Here is a 19886-nt window from a genome sequence, read left to right as displayed (position 1 = left end):
ATGTACTTTACGTAAGCTAAAACGCGTCTCCGACGCGCCTCCCAGGTGTCGTTGGTGTTCGACCTGGCGGGGGCGCCCTGTTGCGGAGAGCTGGCCTTCATGGAGCGCTACAGAGAAGTCCTGGCGGAGTTGGGGCAGGTGGAGCAGAAGATGGAAAGTCAGTCCATGTCTTCCTCTTCGTCTTCCTCCGAGGGTTTGGGGGCGGCGGCAGTTCCAGGCGCCGGGAGGAGTCGGCTAGGGAGCAGCGGTCGGTCGACGCTGCAGGCCATCGGTAGTGCCGCAGCAGCAGGTCTGTCATTGATTGGATTGTTGTTTTTTTTTTTCCCCAACATGTTTAATATGTATCTAGCCACTGCATTTTAGTGACTTCCTGCTGTTTCCCCCCCTGCAGGAGTTGCTTTTTACTCCATCTCAGACATCGCAGATCGTCTCCTCAGCACGCCCGCTCACCCGCTGCCCTCCTTGGAGGAAGGTTACTGGCTGAGCCGCTGCTCCTCGGACGCCTCGGGCCTCTTGCACGCGCTGCTCCAGGAGCTGAGCCCGGCCGCCATGGCGGCGTTCGACCTGGCCTGCTGCCACTGCCAGCTCTGGAAGACTTGTCGACAGCTGCTGGACACGGCGGAGCGCCGGCTGTCCAGCAGCCTCGAAGCTCGCGGTGCGACGCCCAAATATTACAGCGTCAGATGAATGTAGTCGCGTCGAATATTTGAGTGAGTTTGGATGTTTTTCATATTCTTCCCTAGGGACGAGAATTGACCGTAAAGTGCTGCATTCTGAGGGGATCTGTGGGTTTCCCATGGTTTTACAGCAGATCAGCAAGGTCCTGAATCCTTCGGCCACTCATAAGCCTTCAGGCAAAACAGGTGAATGAAAATAGTCAAATGTGAATGTTAGTTTTAACACTTAATGTGGAATAAATCGACTGTATTGATTAATCAAATTCTTGTTTTTTTTTTGAAGATTAAATTTTTGGAAAACAGGTTGTTTTGTTTTTTTTCTTTTTCCACCGATGCACTTCAGAGTGATGTCAGATTTTTGTTTACATCGTCTGTTTATTTGGACTTTGAATTCAAGTCAACTTTATGACAGAATATTAGGGCCAGGCTACACTTTTGCAATTTCTTAAATCTGAGAATAAAGTCATGATGTTATAAGAATAGAGGTGTAGTAATAATAAAACAAAGTTGCACAAAAAAAAGTCTAAAATAATGTAAGAATAAACGGTTAATTTGAACAGATTAGCCTCTTAATGTCAGGAGGATGAAGTAATTATTATCATTTCACAGCCTGAGCTGCTCACGTTACATCTTGCGTCTTCATTCGGCCAATATTATGACTATGTTCTCGTAATTAAAAACAAAGTTCTCGTAATAATACTCCGTCGTGCAACTTACAGAAGTCATATTTGATACATACGGCGTTTCTTAACAATTGGAGGTAAATCTATTGTGCTGTAAAACAGCACCGTATGCCTGGAAAACACAATATCTCAGCACAATCACAGCAGGCTGTCTGTGTGAAAGCATCCGAATAAAAACATACAGGCTATACAGAATTTCTTTCGGGTTTTTTTGTTGTTTTGATAGCGTTTGTCTGTCATTGTTTACAGACGCCGCCGGGGAAGACCAGGCGTTTTCCAGCCCGTTTGGCTGCTGCATCCAGGAAGTGCTGCTCTGTTGCCACCCGACTCTGAGCGAAGAGAGCATCGCCGCCCGGCTCGGTCTGACCCAGCGTCTGGAGAACCCGCTGCAGGTTCTGAGTGCTGCCACAGAGGGAGCAGGTCTGCCGTTTGAACATACAAATAATACACAACAGAGGGAGCCTGTTTGTCAGCTGCTTTTCCATTGTTTTCTAGTTTTTTTTTTTTGTATGGGAAGTCAGATTCGGTTTTCATTGAGCTGCTGTGCCTCTGCTGGTTATGTCTTGGCTGCCAGAGGGCGGTGCGGGCAGCGGTGTTTTGACCCTGCTGGTGGATCAGGCCAGTCTGAAGCCGGCCGAGCTGGACGCTCACCCCGTGCGCTCCGGCATGAAGCAGCTTCTCCGCTCCCTGGACCAACTGTGTCCCTTCGAGCCGGACGGAGGGCTGGCCAGGCCGGACTACGTGCGCAGCTTCCTTGACTACGTCAACACACTGGCCTCTGTGTTGGTCAGGAGCCTCTCTTCAGAGGGTAAGATTATCTCACTTCCTTCTGCCAGCCGGAGCAACTGCTGTTTTTTTTTCTTCTCCTTTTTACTCCTGCTTATTTTTCTTCCTTAGACCACAGCAGTCAAGTGAAGCTTGGAAATCCACTCCTGGTTTTGCTTCAAACCCCGTTTCAGCTCATCTCCCACCTGCTGTTTGACAGACAGGTCTCTCCTGACAGGTACACACAGAAATCCCCGATCACTGTGTTTTCATGCAAACATTTTTGAAAATTTTTTTGTAACTTTGTTGTCTGGAAATAGTGCATTTAGGTTGATAAGAACAGGGTGCACTACTAGAATCACAAAGTAGTGTTTAACTGTGACAATAAAAATGCACTGATTGAACAAAAACCTCTGTAAGTGACTGTAAATTAAAACTTAAAGCTTGTGTATGTTTTTTTTTTCCCCTGACCTGTTTTTTTAAATTTTTTATCCTAAATCCCAGAGTTCTGTCGGTGCTGCAGCAGGAGGGTCTGCGGCTGAGCGTCCAGCAGGTCATCGTTCAGAGATGTTGCGACGCCCTGCCCGCGTGGCGCTCGCGTCCCGCCGATGAAACGTCCTCCGGCGACGGCAGGAGAGCCGGCGGAGCCTTCAGCGTGGACAGCTTATCTCTGCTGCTTCAAATGCACTCTCAGCATTACAAAAACGTGCTGGCGATGGCCGAGCCGCCGCCGCCGCCGTCCGACTGCAGCTCCGAGTCCGAGGCCTCCGCGGACGAGCCGTCCCCCTCACCCATCCATCTCTCCACGTCTCCGGCGTCTTCTTCCACCTCGTCTTCTTCCGCCTCGACTTCTACAGCCTCGTCTTCCTCAAACACCTTCCTCCTGACAGCCTCAGCCCTGTCTTTCCTGAAGTCCCGCTGCCCCCTGCTGGCCACACTTGCGTGTTTAACGGCGTGTAAGGGAGAAGCCCCCCGCACCAAGCCATCCGGATTATCCGGATACTTCCGCAGCGGACGAAAGGAGGTTTTCCTCGACGCCGAGCAGATATCCAGAGAGGCCGACGGCCTCCTCAGGGAGTTCCCCATTCTGAAGGGGTACCTTCACGCCATGGCGGAGCCGGTGCTTGGGACCCCGTTAGGCGAGGGCGAGGAGGACTCCGCTGACCTCGGTGGCGCCCTCTGTGGGAAACCACTGATCGGTCTGCTGCTGTGTGGGCCTCAAGAAGAGCTGACCCAGGTTTTGGCTGCTGAGGCTTTTAAAAACGCCGTGGTGACCAAAGACCTGGGCCGAGCCCTCACCCTGCTGGAGCTGTACTGGCAGGGAGGCAGCCAGCAGGGGGAGCTGAAGGACCGCCTGCTGGTCTGTGCCGCTTTAGAAGGTGGGAAGTTTTTTTTATTTTTACTTTGAGGCTTTCATGGAATGTTGTATATAAAAAAAAACATGGATTAATGTTTTTTATGAGACATTTTGTTTTAATTGTTTTTTAAATCTATTTTAAAGGAGCTTCTTTTTTTTTTATAGAGATGCACCAGTCAGGTTTTTCTTTACAACAGGGTAATAGACCAATTGTACATAGAAAGTAGAAAATCTGAGCTTAATCTCAGAAATTTCCGATCTCAAAAAGTAAAAGATTTGCTAGAAAAAACTCTAAAATCTTGTTTTGATTAATCTCAAAAGTTTGAAAAGTGGATCGCTTTCAACTTTTGGGGAAGTTTTGTAGTGAATCTCAGAATATCAGAGTTTTTTCTCACAAATTTTGACTTCTCAAAGTTTTTTTTCTAGAAAATTTCTGAGACGAATCTCAGAAATTTTTGAGTTTTTTGGTGGAAATCTACTACTTCTTTTTCCTATTAACAACATTTTTTTTTGACTCTGTCCTACCAGTTCTGATATTTTTAGAACTAACAATCATTTTGGTAATCAATTATCCTATCAATTAATATATTCATCGAATAGAAAAAATAATTCTGTAGATTATTCATTTAACCACTTAAGATTTTTTTAATGCCGTATTAGATTTACATATACATTAGAATATGTAAATAAACGAATATCTCAGTTCCTCTTTTTAATAAGAGTGCCTGGAATACAACAACGTAAGTGAACGTTTGATCATTTGTAGCAGAGAATAATAATCCTTCCAGCATTAACATGTGAAAGTTCAGCCTTTCTGCTCGACTTACATTCAGTGCAGGGCTGGTTTGTCGATTAGTTGATTGGATTAACAAATTAATAATTGGATAGCAAAAGACGCTGAATAGGAGATTGTTTTTAAAGGATCTAAACATGGAGATATTCTTTTGTTGAATAAGTTCATTTTAGTTAACTAACATAAAAACCAGACACTCCAGATGACAGTGAGATGTTTTTCCTTCATCATGCAGAGGAGGCCGAAGGCGTCGATCATCTGTTCCGGGTTCAGGATGCCAACCTGCGAGCCCGTGTTGCCCTGCAGGCCCTGGAGCGCTGGCCTCTGTCCGCCTGTCTGGACCTGATCGACTTCTGCCTCAATGACCCCGACACACACACCTCGCTCAACGCCGACCTGGAGCTCAAGAAGAAGGAACTAAGCATCTACCGCTGGGTAACGCTAAACCTCAACCATCCGTTTTTTGTTTTTCTCCTTGTGATCCTGCTCCCTGTTCAGCCTTTCCAGCCGCCGTTTGCTTTTAATACGGAGCGTTTTGCAGTTACAATTAACAGCGTTTGACTTTTTCCAAGTGATTTCAAAGCCATTTGCTCCGTCTCATCCCGCCACAGATGATGAATTTGCGTCCGCCCTTGCACTGGAAAACGTGGCAGGAGCTGAGGGCGGAATCCAAAGCAAACCCGGAGTCGATGCTGTCTGTGATCCTGGAGGCAAAAGTGGGTGCATTCAACCTGCATGAGTGTAGTTAGCAGATCAATGCACTGTCTGTAAGAGTTTAGATGAAAGATATGGCCTGGAGAATGAAAATACACGTGTAAAAAGTTTTCAGAAATATTGATAATGGTCTGTTTTTGTCTGTTTATTGCAGGAATTTTCTCTTTGCAAGCAGTGGACGGAGCTCTATCCTGTCTCTGACCAGCTGAAGCTGCAGCTGCAGACGGAGCATTTGCTTCACCTGCTGGAGGAGGAACTGACAGATGAGGCTTTTGAGGTCTGGATTAATCACCTTATTGAACGTTAGCAGCAAAAAATGAGCTGTAGACAAACATAATTGGTGAAAAACTGACAAGTATTCTTTATTGGAGAAATCGTCCTTAGAGAATCTGCTCTGCTTCGTTCAGAAAGGAGAAACCGTCTTTTTAAAGGAGATAGATTCTTGTTGTTCAGATTTAAAGACCATAAACTAGTTGTCTTTTCTCCTCTTGAAATGTTTCCCCATTTGTGACCGCAGCTCCTTGAAAGCATCTCGGATGTTGCCGTTGCCCTCGACGTTTGCGAACGCGCCCTGGATCGACGCCCTGGATTGGCGGCGTGTCACTTCCTGGCTGACTACCTCACCGTCCACTTCCAGAGGCAGGTGTCTCCGGCCCGTCGGCGCCACATCCACGCTCTTCATCTGGGATCAAAGGTCAGTCAGTTGCAGGGCCTTCTCTAACTCTAGGTGTTAAATGATGGCAGATAGTGGCTCCATAAATGTCCAACTATTCCATTTTTTTTTTTATCTAACACTCTGGCAAGGGTGTTCAAAACATGTTAATATTAAAATTGAAAACTGAACATGTAATAAAATCCAGCGTCCAGTTGATAAATTCAATAATTATTTTTAACTGGATCATTGGTGACACACTTGTAGAGTTTGGCAAACTCACAGTTATTGTTTCTTGTAAAAACAACAAGTTGGCATATAAATGATGTCCAAGCGTTACCGTGGGAATTTTGGTTTTCTCATTCTGAAAAGTGTGTGTGTTGAAAGATGAAATCCTTGTCCATGTTACGTCATATTTATATCCCCAGAGCAACAGAAAGTCACAAATAAGGGAAATGTTCCTAGAAAACTCTGATCAACTTCAAAAAGCAAAGTGTGAATTGCAAAAGAAAAATGTCTGTTTTCTGAAAACACAGAAAGTACAGCGTGTGCCTGTGCTCTCTTTGTGCCCTGTTGTGCAATTTTCCTTTGCTCCTCAGTAAAACTCTCCTCCCAGACACACCCATCTTCCATGTATAAACAACTCATTGGTAATGAATACATATTTTGAAACTTGTCTGTTCAAGGAGACTATAATCTATTCCATGTAATCTCCCATAAATCTGTTCCCGTCTTACTTGTTTTTTTTGTTAATAAATGTAAGTTGACCTTAAATACGTTAATCACAAGTCTTGCATTATGTCGAGGTATCACTATTTAATTTGTTTAGTTATTTTTCTCACATCACTTTTCTGTCGGGTAAAAGTTTTGAGTGGTGTGCTCGGTGATTCGAGACGTCTCGAGCATTCTACTGTCTGCAATTGTAAATTGTTATTTGTAAATAAAGTTGAAAAAAAAAAAGATTCGAGACGCCTGAGGCTAGGCTAACTAGCTGCTAGCTAGAGAGTAGCCAAAAACCGCAGTCATGTAAGATTAGCACTACTTCAGCATGGTTTTACTGGAGTAAAAGTCAAAAGTAGCCGTTCAAGAAATGACTAAAGTAAGAGTACAAAAGTATTTGGTAACAAATGCTACTCAATAGATGTGTAACTGATCACAATATCAATCATTTTAAAATGACAAAAACGCCACAAAAAAAAAGAAATGCTGGTATTTTAAAAATCAAAATTATTCATATAAATAACATAATAACAAAATCATGCAAAAGAATAACAAAAAAGACATTCTTTCAATATGAAATTTGAAGAAAAAAGTGCTGGTGTGTGTCTGAACGTTTAGTTAGAACAACTTTGTCCTTCATTCGGTGAAGGTACTCACAGTGGGTAGAGCATCCAGAAATTTTACTCAAGTAAAGTAAGAAGTAAAGCATAGTAAAAATATTCCTAAAAGTACATCTTTTCCAAAAGGTTACTTAAGTAAATGTAAGTAGTTACTACCCGACTCTGCTGTGAATCTTGCTAGCCAGCTAGCTTTTCTGCTAGCCAACTTGCTAGCTTTTTATTGCCAGTTGGCGAGACGACGTTTTTTGTTGTCACTGGCTCACTTCTCCTTGTCTCAATATGATGCTGGGTGCATTCAGTGCAAACCCCCCTCCAAAAAACAGCCGAACTTTTAAACTGGGCATCTTCAGCCTAGTTTAAAAGTAAGTGAGCTCTAAGCAAGGGCCACAAGCAGAGCCCAGAAATGTTACAGTTTGTGCTATCCCTGTAATACAGGCATAATCTCCCAAACATTCGCTAAATCTATTGTTATTCTTAGATTTCATAAAAGTAGTTAATTTGGTTTACTGAAATCTGATGATGATGCCCAGTTCTTGTCGGCTTTCCCATTCATAAATATGTTTCTACTTCCAGGTTTTGCTGACCCTCCCAGCGGCCTCCAGGCAGGACTATTTCCCTCTGCTTTCAGAACCCATGCTAATGCTCGAGCAGCTCCTGATGAACCTGAAGGTGGAGTGGGTGGAGGTGGCGGTGCAAACGCTGCACAGTCTGCTGGTTGGCCACGAGGCCGGCTTCAGCGCAGAGGACATCGATAAGCTCCTGGCGGACTACGCCTCCAAGGCCCTGGACTTCTCGTGCGCCCCCAAAGAGAGGTCGCGTTCAGGTTGGTGGTCCGATTTCTAACTGTGATCTAAATCACCGTTTTTTAGGGTGATTAATTAACTTTAACTTTACTTTTTTCTTGGGGTATTTATTTTTGCGGAATAATATTGTTTGTTTTTGGAGCACAATGACATCCCCACCCGAAACCTTCATCAAAGTTACATTGTATGGAGTTCTGGTAGTGCCCAAAAAATCCGAGCATATATTTTGGTGGTTTTAATTTTTTATTTCAGTAAAATATTCCTAAATTAATTAATTTAAGTGATTAATTAACTTTAAATTAAGTAGTTTTTCTTTCATCACACTGGATTTCCAAAAAAACAAAAAAAACAAAACACATCCATTGGAGTGAAATATAGCCAATTTCTTATTTTTTTATTATAATTGGATAAAAAAAAAATGTCATAAATAAAAAGCAATTTTAGATATGCAAAAATAAGTTAATTAAAGTTTGGTTGGTAAAGACACAAGAAATCTACAGTTTTTGTAGATGTTGTCAAGCTGCGCCAAAGCCAAACACCATGTTTGTTTGTTTGTTTTGGGGGGTTTTTCTACTAAATCCTCTGTAAATTTGCTTTGGTTTACCTCAGTTGCATCAATTTCACGCATGTAAAGGTGGCTGTATGGTTTCCAAAGGTTTGTAATGTAATTTCCGATATTTCTGAAAAGTTTATATGCTGGATAATGAAAAAGAGTTCTGGCAAGGAACAAAAAAAAAAAAGAAAAAAGTATTTTATCTTCCATCTTCATTTTCTCTGAGGCTACAGCAGCCAATATACCAGCTTACTCTTCTAATGGAGTTTCCCAATGGAGTTAGCTTTACTTTTAACAAGATTATTTAAATAGCGTTTGGAATTGCTGAGAGAAACTAAATTAGCTTTGTGTATGTCATACTTCAGAGAATCCTGTGGAGCTTATTGCAACAAAATATGCATCACCTTGTTTTCACCAGACTCCGTCATCAGCCTTCAGGACGCGCTGCTGCAGTGTCCCGCGCACGAGCTCAGCACCCAGTCGTTCAGCCAAATCGAATCTCCGGCTTCTTCCTCAAGTGAGACGAACGCTCTGCCTTCATAATCCGTTTGTTTCTTTTCTGTTTGACTTTTCTTCACGTTTGCTTCGACGGCAGGCAGCACCCCGACACACTCCTCGTCCGCAAACAGCTCGGACAGGGAGAGGGATCGAGGCACGTCGGAGCGACGCCGGCGCTCATCTGCCAAGTTCCGGCCCCCAGATCAGCCGCCGGCCCGGAAGGACTGGGTCCCCGACACCCACCACGACCTGTGCATGGTCTGCCAGCGGGAGAGGTTCACCATGGTGAGTGGCAGCAAGAAGACCAAGTTGCAGTTTTGATTGTGAAACTGGAAGTTCTCCATGGGATCGAATGAATTCAAGTTTTTCATGCAGTGAATTTAAAGCAAGCCAACCACAAATAGAAAAGCTGTTTGAGTTTCCAATAAAACAGTTTGCACAATAGTTCATTTATCTGTTATTTATATTTTGCTCTTTATTTCTTAATTTTTTTGTGGTGTTTTATGTTGTTTTTCCGGTACCGGAAGTCACTAAAACACAGGTATCAAACTAGAGGCCCTTGGGCCAAATCCAGCCCATCAAAGCTTTTCATGTGGCCACATTGGGTTTAAGTGGCTGCTAACTCCCACCTGCAGGTGGCAGTATTTTTTTAGCTTTACTACGCTGCTGGTTCAGCCTTACTTGATGTCAAGTTAACGTCATAAATTTGAAAATATTGCAAATGTTTTTAAATTAGCACTTAAAAATCTGTGATTTTGATCGCAACAAATCACAAAAACAATCGCAAAATCTGGGAGATACTGATCAACGTGAAAAGATGTTCAATGTTATTTAATTTCAAGAAGTCCTTATTGAATGCTGAGGCAGATGTGTGTTTATTTTAACAGTTTAATGGTTTTTATTAATACATTCAGGCACAACCGGCCCATTGAGAGCATTTTATGATCCTGATGTGGCTCAAAATGAAAATGAATGTACCTACATTAAAAAGAAGAGGGTTTTTTTGGCAACTAAAGGAACAGACTTGAATATTCCTGCCGTCTCCGTCCCTGTTGCCCTTTAGTTCAACAGACGACATCACTGCCGGAGATGTGGCCGCCTGGTCTGCAGCGCGTGTTCGGAGCGGAAGATGCTGCTGGACGGGCGTCCAGGAGAGGAAGTTAGAGTCTGCGACCAGTGTTACCTTTACTTCCACCCAGAGTGAGTTCCTTTTTTTTGTTTGTTTGTTTGGATTGTTGTTTTAAATAATAGCATTTTAATCAAAAACCATATAAAGCAACATTTTTCTTTCAAAAATCAATTTTGCTGCTAAATTATTGAATAAATTAACATTCCATCTCAAGAAGGAATATATTTATTGATTTCATTCTATTATTTGGGTTATTCAGCCATCTGATTGGTGCAGAGTGGTATTACACATCACTCATGTGAACTGTGGAAGCTGACATCAGCATCCAGGACGTCTGTGCTACTGCTACATGTTGAGCATTGAGATGCTAATTCAGGACAGAACAGTTTCACTGATAGGCTAACTCCTTTTAGCACAACTTTAACACAAAAATAGTCTTTTCTAGCGTCCAATTAAATCGTTCTCCCAGGTGAGCCAAGAAGAGCAGCTTCGTTCTGTCGCTGTTGGTTCTGGATGTCGCATGTGCGTCAGATTTATGGGCGTACCGGAAACGTCAAAAACAAAGGTTCCAGCTCAGGACTTTTGTATGTAAAAATAAATAAATAAATAAATAAAAAATTAACCTTCAAACTCCCAGCCTTCATTTATTTGTAAGTCTTTCTACATAGTGCCTCATGCAGTCCGAGCATTCAGAATGTAACTTCCTCTGTGAGGAACCTGTTTGATCGAGTTAAACTCGACCATTCCTCACACTCGCCTCCTTTTATTTTGTTTTTGCAGTTCTGAAGAGGAGTCTGAGTCTGCAGAAGGTAGGTCCACGTCCCGTACTGTTGTTTTCAGTAACTCTCGCCTGCAGGCCTCTGTTTGCTGACTTGCCTCCCGCTCCTCTTGTCTGTCTCGGCGCAGTCATTGGAAGCCCGGTCGTCTCCCAGGAGCCTCTGGACGGGATGCTGCATCTGCCCGAAGTGGTCCACCGACAGATCCGTCTGAGCACAAGCCCTGCTGAGAACCAGCTGCAGCGGAGCGAGTTCTACTACGAACAGGTCCAACTTTACGTTGTTTTATTTAGGCTTATCAGAGTACAGGAGGCTGAATACAAGTGTATTTGTAAAGAAATAATTCCCTATAAGTCCCCCCAAAAAATGCATTAAAGTTTCTATTTTTAGCATGACAAGCAAAAATAAGCAACTTAACTTTGTACTTTTCCTTCCATGTTTACTTGTCTTCCCTCATTCATCCTGATAAAAGCCTTAATTTTGGAACAAAGCGACTTAAAATGATACGCTTCTCATCTTTGGAGCTGTGATTGTGATCCGTTTGAGCGTCGCTAGCTTCAACGTAAACATCCTGTTTCGCCACCAGGCTCCCAGCGCGCACCTCTGCGTGGCCATCTTGTCTCTGCACAGCGACCAAGCCGCCTGCGGCCACCAGCTCGTCAACCACTGCCGCTCCCTGTCCCGGAAACTGACCAACCCGGAGGTGGACGCCTGCCTCCTCACCGACGTCATGCGGCAGCTGCTCTTCAGCGCCAAGCTGATGTTTGTGAAAGTCGGTCAGAGCCACGACCTGGCTTTATGCGACAGGTGGGACGCGACCTGCGACGTGAAGCTGAGTGTCGAATAGCTTTAACAGGCCTGAAAAGGAACATTCTTTTGATTTTGTTCCGAAGTTCCTCAAAAAGTGAAGCAACACTGGAAGGTTTACAAAACCGTAGCTCATCGCTGCAACCAGCCTGCAACACTTTGAGTCACAGGATGCGTGACGTAAAGTATTTATTTGATATTTCACCCACTTACCCCACCGCGTCCGTACAGAACGTACGGAGCAGGTTAGAAACGTACACACCTTCTTCATGTGAGTGTTGTATGACAAAACAAAGACTTCAGTCCAGGGCTTCTGTAGAGCTGCTGTAACACAGACTGCTACAGGAGATCCTTCCTTCTCACAGCCATCATCATAAACAACAACTCTTTGAGGAACCTTGGATAACATAAGTTAAAATAATATTTATTTTCTGTTTGGAATCTAATTGAACTGAATCACAAATTAGGTTAATTAATCATTTAATGGCGTAATTATTTAAAACGAGCTCACTAATTTCCATTCTGATGATTTTAATATTTTTTCAAGGGCAGTTTTGTAGAGACGTCATAATCCATGTTATTTATGGCTTCGGTTTTTAATTGGCTTTTTTTACTCGTTGTTTTTGGTTGTCGTTTTATACTTTGATATATTTAAAATGTCTCCCAGTTCCAGTGTGCAAAGTTAAAGTTTATCCGTCTGTGTTTAATGCATTATTATGTCATTATCATTTAATCAATATTTTATCGTTTATTACAATAATCTCTGGGACAATCCAGCAACATTTGTCATCATACTTATCCATTTTTGGCTTTTATTGATCCAGGAAAATTTATTTTTAAACTTCTCCTTTTATGATTTGGACGGATGACATTTATTATGGACTTGATTTAATTCTCAAGTTCCAATATGTGCATATAAGCTTAAATATAAACATAGATCCCCACTTTTTTTGGAGAAAACATACTTTTTATAGCTATCAAGGAGCTTTTGTCATAAATATTATTGGGTTTTTGACCACCGCTGATTGTTGAGGTCATTGAAGTTGGCTGGTTGAGCAAAAAATGTTGATCCCATGTAGATTAGCAAAAATTCACAATACATTCAAACTTATTTGCCTAATAAATGTCTTTGTTTGTCTTCACTGACGCCGTATCATCATTCCATCCAGACGAATGACGGTAACGTGTTAAATCCTTTCTGAGTGTGGGTTTCAAAGCTTTGCTTCTTCTTCGTTCGTCCCGTTTGCAGCTACATCGGCAAAGTGGACGTGTTGAAGATTCTGGTGCTGGCCAATTACAAATACGTTCCCTCTCTGGACGACATCCTGGAGACGACCGCCGTCACGCGCCTGCGCAACCAGCTGCTGGAGGCCGAACACTACCAGCTGGCGGTGGAGGTGGGTGGGGCTTCCAGGGATCCTTTGATTCGACTTGGAAGTTTTTCGCCCTTCAGCGGATTGGTGATGACGACGACGATGTCTGGCGGTGTCGCCTAGGTGTCGACAAAGAGCGGCCTGGACCCCGGCGGCGTGTGGCAGGCGTGGGCTCTGGGGTCTCTGAAGGCCGGGAACCTTTCCGGAGCCAGGGAGAAGTTTTCCCGCTGCCTGAAGCCTCCGGTGGACCGGAACCAGCTCAATCTGGGCCCACCTTTGCTGCAGGAGATCGTCCATCACCTCGAGACCACCGTACGGCCCGCTACCGCCCCGGTGAGAAGCTTTTTTTAATTTTAAGACAACACACCTTTAATTTGAGTCGGTGCAGTCAGGAGTATAACAGCCAATGTTAAATAAATAATAAAGATACTGAAATTTACAAACATAAAGTCCGACAAACTCTAAGCATCTCTGCTGTCCCAAAAGAAATGATCGCACTCATTTTAGTTAATCATGCGATTAATTGATTCATTGCTTGTTGTGTTGTGTTGTTGTAGTTATATTCTCGGACATATTTACGCTGTGATTTGTTTCGTTTGTCAAACTGCCGCCTTCTGCCTCCTTCGTCAGTCGTACGGCGAAGACATCTTGGCGTCCCTCCGGGAGCTGGAGGACGCTCTGAACGGAGTCGGACCAGCGGAGCGACAAGTCGCCCCGACTCAGAGCAGCTACCTCCATCAGGAGTGTCTCTATTACCTGAAGACGTACGGCCCCCACCTGGCTGTCGTCAGCTTCTACATGCGTCACAACTGTGACGAGGAAGCCCTGACGTATCTTCTCGCCAAGGTGAGGCTCCATGGTTACGGTTCGTCTCCAAGTTGATCCCTCGTGCTATAGAATCCGACGTTTGTTGGTTTGTGTGTGTGTTTGCACCCCGTCCGGCGGCTCAGGAGTGTCCCGAGGAAGTGTTTCTGGAGGGCGTGCTGCAGCCATGTGTGGAGCGAGGGCACCTCGGCAAGCTGCAGGGCATCATGGGAAAACTAGAGCCCAGCTTGGACTCGTGGAGCCGCTACCTGATCGCTTCGTGCCAGTTCCTGCAGCGGAAGCAGTACTACCACTGTCTGTACCAGCTGCAGCAGTTCATGATGGTAGGGGTCGGCTTTAATGTTGGTGTTTTATGGGGGGGAAACACTTGTTGTTTGTCAAGGTTTAGTTTTTAGAATTTAGATGAAACCATAATCCAATTTTAATAATTGAATTTTTGGAGTTTGAGGATTTAACTTTTGGAAAATGTGGATTTTTCCTCCCTCCCTCCAAATGCCCTCCTTGGGTTTCTATATTTCAGAGTGATGTCAGCATGCCCACGGCGGCCATCTTGTTTGACAAACATTTTTAACGGCTGCTCTTCACAGGTCTGCTCCACGTTTTGTTTTATTTTTAATCACAAGGAGAAAGTTGTAATCCTACAAGAATACAGTGGTATGATAATAGAGTTGAAATAATGCCAGAATGACGTTGTGATGTCAAGAGAATAAATCATTATTTTATGAGAACTCCAAAACCAAAAATAAGAAAACGTTAAAGTGAGGACTGTAGAGCATCTTGCTTTTAACAAATGATGTTTAATAAACAAAAAATGCTTCATCTTTGAACTCATTAGCATAAAATTACAAGTAGTAGGACTTTAAAGCATTAAGACAGAACTACACACGTCAGCTCTTAACTCTATCTCATCCATTCTCTAATTAAAACAACTTTTTTCTGAGGAAATGTTGTTTTTATTTTTGTAATTGAACTAAAATTCCCGTAGCCTGTCCCCAATACTCCGTCGTACAACTCACAGAAGGGACAAAAATATTTTTTTAGTGTTAAATCTGAATTTAAAAGCATTATTTTTTGCTTTCTGTGCAGGATCACGTCCGCGCCGCGATGACCTGCATACGATTCTTCACACATGGAGCGACCTCGTACCTACAGCTGGGAGAGCAGCAGGTATTTCTGTCTTATTTGGTTTCAATTTTATTACAATTTCATTTTTATTTTTTTTTAAGTGAAGCCTGCGGCTGACTCTTTTCTTGCGGTTCTCCAGCGCTGGTTGGCCAGAGCCAAAGAACACCTGAAGACTTACCTGCAGGAGCAGCAAGGCCGAGCCGCCGGCAGGAGAAAACCGTCTGTCGGCTCCTTCAGGAAGACGATGTCATCCAGCGACGTGTCCAGGTTATTTGATAAGCACCTCGTCTGTTTCATCGTTGGATTTTAAAAAGGGGTTTTGTACCCTCTTGTTGTTTTCCCTTCAGCGTTTTTGAACATTTTGAAGCAGAGATGACTGAACTTTCTGCAGGCACATGAACACAATCGAACTGCAGCTGGAGGTGACTCGCTTCCTGCATCGCTGCGAGGCGGTGGCGGCGTCCTCCGGCGCCTCGCAGGCTGGCAGGCCAGCCGGATCCGGTTCACCGCCGACGCTGTTCGGTGGAAACAATGTGAAGATGGAGGTCGCCTGCAAGGTGAAGCTGGACGTTTCTGACTCGCCTTCTGAGCCTAATAATCCATTTAGGAATGAAGAGTCACATTTTGATGTGATTGTAGCCACAAAAATAAACAAGGATTTCAGAAGGGGACGTTTTTTGTGCAGAGGGGAAAAAAGGGCAGGTGCTCTATTGCCCCCTAGTGTCTATGTGTGAACGCCCCAGCGTTCCTCTAGCAGATTTAAAGGACGTGAGACAAAATGGCTCAAGAGTTGCCTGGAAAACAACAACTTTCGAGTCTTGCTACTCAACTTGATTGAGGTCTAGACTTTGACTAGACCATTTTAATTGAACATTTGTTCCGTTGTAGCTTTGACGGCCTCATCCTGCTGACTATGGGTGTGCAGGCCAGTAGGCACAGTTAAAATATATTTATTTAAATGTGTGTCTTCACTGAAGAAGATGTCTCTGTTTGCCTTTGTATTGGCGCCATTTTTCAAGAGGGATTGCCACTGATATCGGTTTTTAAATTGATCTTTTTTGCAACTTTATCCATCTGATTTGTTGTGTTTATTCACGATGGAGGATTGTTATTAAAATAGACAGATAAACCTCTGAGAACCGACATCTGGATTCATATTGAGATGAAGTCACAGGTCAGCAGAGTTTACTAATGTGCTGACTTCTTAAGGAAACTGTCAGCACTAGATTTTATTTTGGGGTATCACAGTAAATAGGGGACCTAATACAAATGTCTTCCATAATTATTTAGTGAGGCAAAATGGCAAAAATCAAAACCACTTGTTGTTTTTTATCCCCCTTCCTCATAAAATCCCCCAGACCTTACATTAAAGTTGGAAAAAGTAGATTTTTTTTATGATTGTTTTTACAAGACAAATGAACTCTGGAATCACGTTTTTTTTGGGGGGGGGGGTTTCCCGCTTGTGTCACAGGTGATGCTCGGAGGGAAAAACGTAGAGGAAGGGTTCGGCATCGCGTACAGAGTCATACAAGTACGTTTATTTTTTTTAAAAAAAGCAAAGTTAAGCCTCTACGCTTTCGAGCTCCGATCACAATGAGTATTTCAAATTTTTATTCGACTCCCTCTGCTTCCTTTCCCCTTCGACCCTCGCAGGACTTCCAGCTGGAGGCGCAGGCCGTCTACGTCATGGCGGGTCACCGGCTGGTCCGGCAGAGGCAGTACGGCGCCGCGAAGCAGCTCCTCAAATGCGTGGGCGAGTCGGGCACCGCCACCAGGAGCGACTGCGACGCCCTCATCCTCAGCTGTGTGTCTGTAGCCGATAAGGGGCCGGCTGATGTAAGTGGCAGAAATCACTAAAAGGACAAACTGCGACGGGGCTGATTCTCACTTTTGTTTTGGTTCAGGCCAAGGAGCTGGAAATCCTCATCATGGAGATAAAGAACATAGAAACCAAGGTAGACTGGTGTTTGTTGTGCTTTAATTCCACAAAGCAGTCTTTCATGAACTTCCATGAAGGAAAAACAGAAGAAAAATCTGTTCACTTTTATAGCATGCATCTGAAACTTTCTGTCTCAGATCAAAGCCTTCCTGGTGTGCAGTAAACTGAGGCCGGCGTACCTGCTGGCCGTGAAGCTGGACCCGGGCCGGGCAGGCCCGTTGGTGCAGGACGTCCTGCAAGCGGCTGAAGGAGCGCAGGACTCGGTGATGCAGAACATCTGCCGCCAGTGGCTCTCGGAGCACAGCAGATCCCCCCCGCCGCATCAAAGCCGGCCCACCGCAAGGTAAAGAAGGGGAAACTGAAGGAAAAGGAGTCGCACAAACGTCCGTACCATCAGACGCGATACGCACACTACGTGTTTAAAACACAGCGACGTGGGCCTCAGTGTCTGCCGACTTAAATCTCCCCACTGACATGTTGTTTCTACCCACCACAACTGTAAGGAATCAACCTTCCTCCTTTGGCGCGATCGCAGCGATCCTACCCTGCTAATTACATGCATTACACAAACTTCTAGGGCTTAGTTCAAAATCCCCAGGTTGAGTCTGCTGACCTGCAGAAGCCACAAAACATATTTTTAGATGTCATGTTAACAGGTGCTTTCATTTGAAATAATTGTGGTGTTCCCCTACAACCGAAGAGGACACATCTGTGCATCATGTTGGCATTACGCAATAATTCTTTCTAAAACTAGTATAACTGACAAGTAATTTTTTTTTTTTTTTTTTGTCTTTAATTTCCGAACATTTTACACAAAATCGTAGCATCGGTTTCTCAGATGTAAAACTCTTGAGAATCAATTTTTACTGCTCAAAAAGTAAAAAATTTGAAGTTGGCGCAAACCAGCGCTAGCCCTGTGTTGACGGTAGAACCTGTTGGAAAACCTTTTGTCACGTGAGTAACGTTCCTTCTGCGGTAAAGCTGTGAATCACCACTGTGCCGATTCTCGAAAGACGATGTTGCTTTTCATCGGTACGCTATTTTAAAAGGACGGTACTTGACTGAAACGCACCAGTGTGCTTTGCATTGGTTTGTGTTTGTTTCCTACCTCAGCCTAAAGGGAAAAAATATATAGATCCAAAACTGACTGGAGGTCCCCTGATAAATGTTACAATAATTTTTTTTTTCTATTAGCAATATTAATGTCTGTGTGTTTTGGTTTGTCCACTTTCAATGTTCTTTGTCAAAATGTTACATACCTAACAGATGTTCTTGTTGCTATCCCAGAGACGTAGTTTACAAAACACATTTTCAGTGAATGTTTCTTTGAAAAGGATAGTGCGGGATGTTTGAAGCGATGTGCCGATAAAAGGTTGTGAGGAGGTGACATCCGAGCTACAGCAGATCGTTGGACGTGGAGGTTATAGCTAACAGCTAACATGTTGCCTTAAATTCCAGTATCAAAAAAGTCACACCTGTTTACGTAAACATTGTTTTAGGAACCTTTAAAGTTACCGTTGACAGGTTAGTATTCGGATCTTATTGACAGTACGCGGAGGCAGGAAGCAGAGCATAGTTCACAATTTTCCCATGTGAAACATGCAATGAAAGCAGACCTGGTTTTTCCAGTCGAACTAGCCAATCTATTACAGAGATTAAGTGAAAAATGGAAATTAAAAAAATACTAGCCTTAATACAGTACTTGGACCGGGAATCGTTTTTACTTTTCCACTCTGGTTTTTTTCACACAGGAAAATCATCATTGACGCATCGTCTCCACCCTTTTCTAAAAGAAATGTTAGCTTAAGCTAACATTATTTAAGCTAATTTTTAGCTAGAATTATTAAGCTAAATTTGAGTTCTTTAAACAGAAACAGGAGGGTTCCTATGAAGTAATTAATATTGGTTCTCTCACCGGCAGTAGACAGATAGAACATTGTAGTAAGTAAGGTTGGAGAACAACGCAGAACTCAAGAGTGATGGAAGGCTAACAGCTAGCTAGCCAGCCGAGCCGCCTATTTTATCTGCAATTCAGAACAACTCAAACCTGAAAATGTTATTTCTGGGAAACAGTTCAAACATTAGCAGATATTAAATGTCTCCGTCTTCTCGAGAGACTGTGTACATTTCCCCTCCCCCCCCCCACCATTTTACAGTTAGGCGTTTTGACGCTAGCAGCTGTATATCATTCATTGTTATGAAACAGCAACCTCAGAATAGCAACGCAGTAGTTGTTTGACAGGACAATAAACTTATCCACATTTTCTTTTGAAGGCGGAACCATTTAAAGAATCTCAACTATGCTGGTCTTAGTTCACCTTTAGCCATTAGCTTTGTACTCTAATGTGGATGAAAGGTTATCTGCTGAAGGATACATATTAAGAGCTTCTCAATTTTTTTGTACCAAAGTGCCACTTCAAATATCCCAAACTATCCTTTTACAGGAGTTTTACAAAGAAATAATTATATTTCAGGGCATTTAAGAACATTTTAACTGTTTAATTTCAGGTGGGATGTAGGAAGGGATCCACTTTGTTTATGAGATCAGAAACACTGTTGCTTAGTCAGACTCCTAGGATTTTTGTTGTTGATTTTTTATGTCACACGCACACAGTCATAAAAACCTGATTTTGTTTTTGTACTCCAGAACCAACAGGTTCCAGGTATGACTTTTAAAGTTACATTAAATCAGTCACATGTCTGAAGAAGCACCGTCGGGCGGTGGAGATGTTGTGTTGCCTCTTTGCCTTGAGTGTCTGCACTAACCTGCCGACGAATCTTCCCATAGTAATTACTGAGGAACAAATGAAACCATTACGAACGAAGCTGTACTTCAACTTCGACTGTTGTGTCCCATCACTGCCGCACTTTATACTGAAACCAATATTTAGGGGAAAAAAGAAAAATATCATGAAATATGTAATTCAGTAATTGGAATTTCAGGACTAATGTTTTTGTGCTCTGTCAATTGTGAAATAAAATAATAATTATTGATATATTGAGTTTTGTTGAGATGTTTTATTTCTGGCGTTTGCTTCATGTTAATTTCAAATACAGCCACACACATCTTGCAAAAA

The 19886-nt window shown here is 43.2% G+C and overlaps 1 protein-coding gene across 1 annotated transcript in view; it reads left to right on the top strand.

Annotated features, from left to right (window-relative positions):
* Positions 1–19805, top strand: part of zfyve26 (zinc finger, FYVE domain containing 26) — a 33258-nt gene extending 13453 nt beyond the window's left edge. The window contains exons 15-43 of the mRNA XM_044142237.1: positions 46–289; positions 392–655; positions 744–863; positions 1610–1780; positions 1935–2168; positions 2258–2363; positions 2630–3504; positions 4511–4710; positions 4887–4991; positions 5144–5266; positions 5507–5683; positions 7555–7804; positions 8756–8854; positions 8933–9120; positions 9899–10035; positions 10745–10773; positions 10871–11007; positions 11327–11547; positions 12797–12944; positions 13044–13253; positions 13551–13766; positions 13871–14068; positions 14832–14912; positions 15010–15137; positions 15262–15427; positions 16342–16401; positions 16524–16706; positions 16775–16825; positions 16947–19805. Coding sequence (XP_043998172.1) covers positions 46–289; positions 392–655; positions 744–863; positions 1610–1780; positions 1935–2168; positions 2258–2363; positions 2630–3504; positions 4511–4710; positions 4887–4991; positions 5144–5266; positions 5507–5683; positions 7555–7804; positions 8756–8854; positions 8933–9120; positions 9899–10035; positions 10745–10773; positions 10871–11007; positions 11327–11547; positions 12797–12944; positions 13044–13253; positions 13551–13766; positions 13871–14068; positions 14832–14912; positions 15010–15137; positions 15262–15427; positions 16342–16401; positions 16524–16706; positions 16775–16825; positions 16947–17156 — 5331 coding nt within the window. The 3' untranslated portion in view covers positions 17157–19805. The remainder of the gene's footprint in view (positions 1–45; positions 290–391; positions 656–743; positions 864–1609; positions 1781–1934; positions 2169–2257; positions 2364–2629; positions 3505–4510; positions 4711–4886; positions 4992–5143; positions 5267–5506; positions 5684–7554; positions 7805–8755; positions 8855–8932; positions 9121–9898; positions 10036–10744; positions 10774–10870; positions 11008–11326; positions 11548–12796; positions 12945–13043; positions 13254–13550; positions 13767–13870; positions 14069–14831; positions 14913–15009; positions 15138–15261; positions 15428–16341; positions 16402–16523; positions 16707–16774; positions 16826–16946) is intronic.
* The last annotated feature ends 81 nt before the right edge of the window (positions 19806–19886 follow it).

The sequence above is a fragment of the Gambusia affinis genome, linkage group LG16 (assembly GCF_019740435.1).
Source record: "Gambusia affinis linkage group LG16, SWU_Gaff_1.0, whole genome shotgun sequence".
Taxonomy (NCBI): Eukaryota; Metazoa; Chordata; class Actinopteri; order Cyprinodontiformes; family Poeciliidae; genus Gambusia; species Gambusia affinis.
Note: the sequence above shows the minus strand (reverse complement) of the source record. Positions and strands in the feature narration are given on the sequence as shown.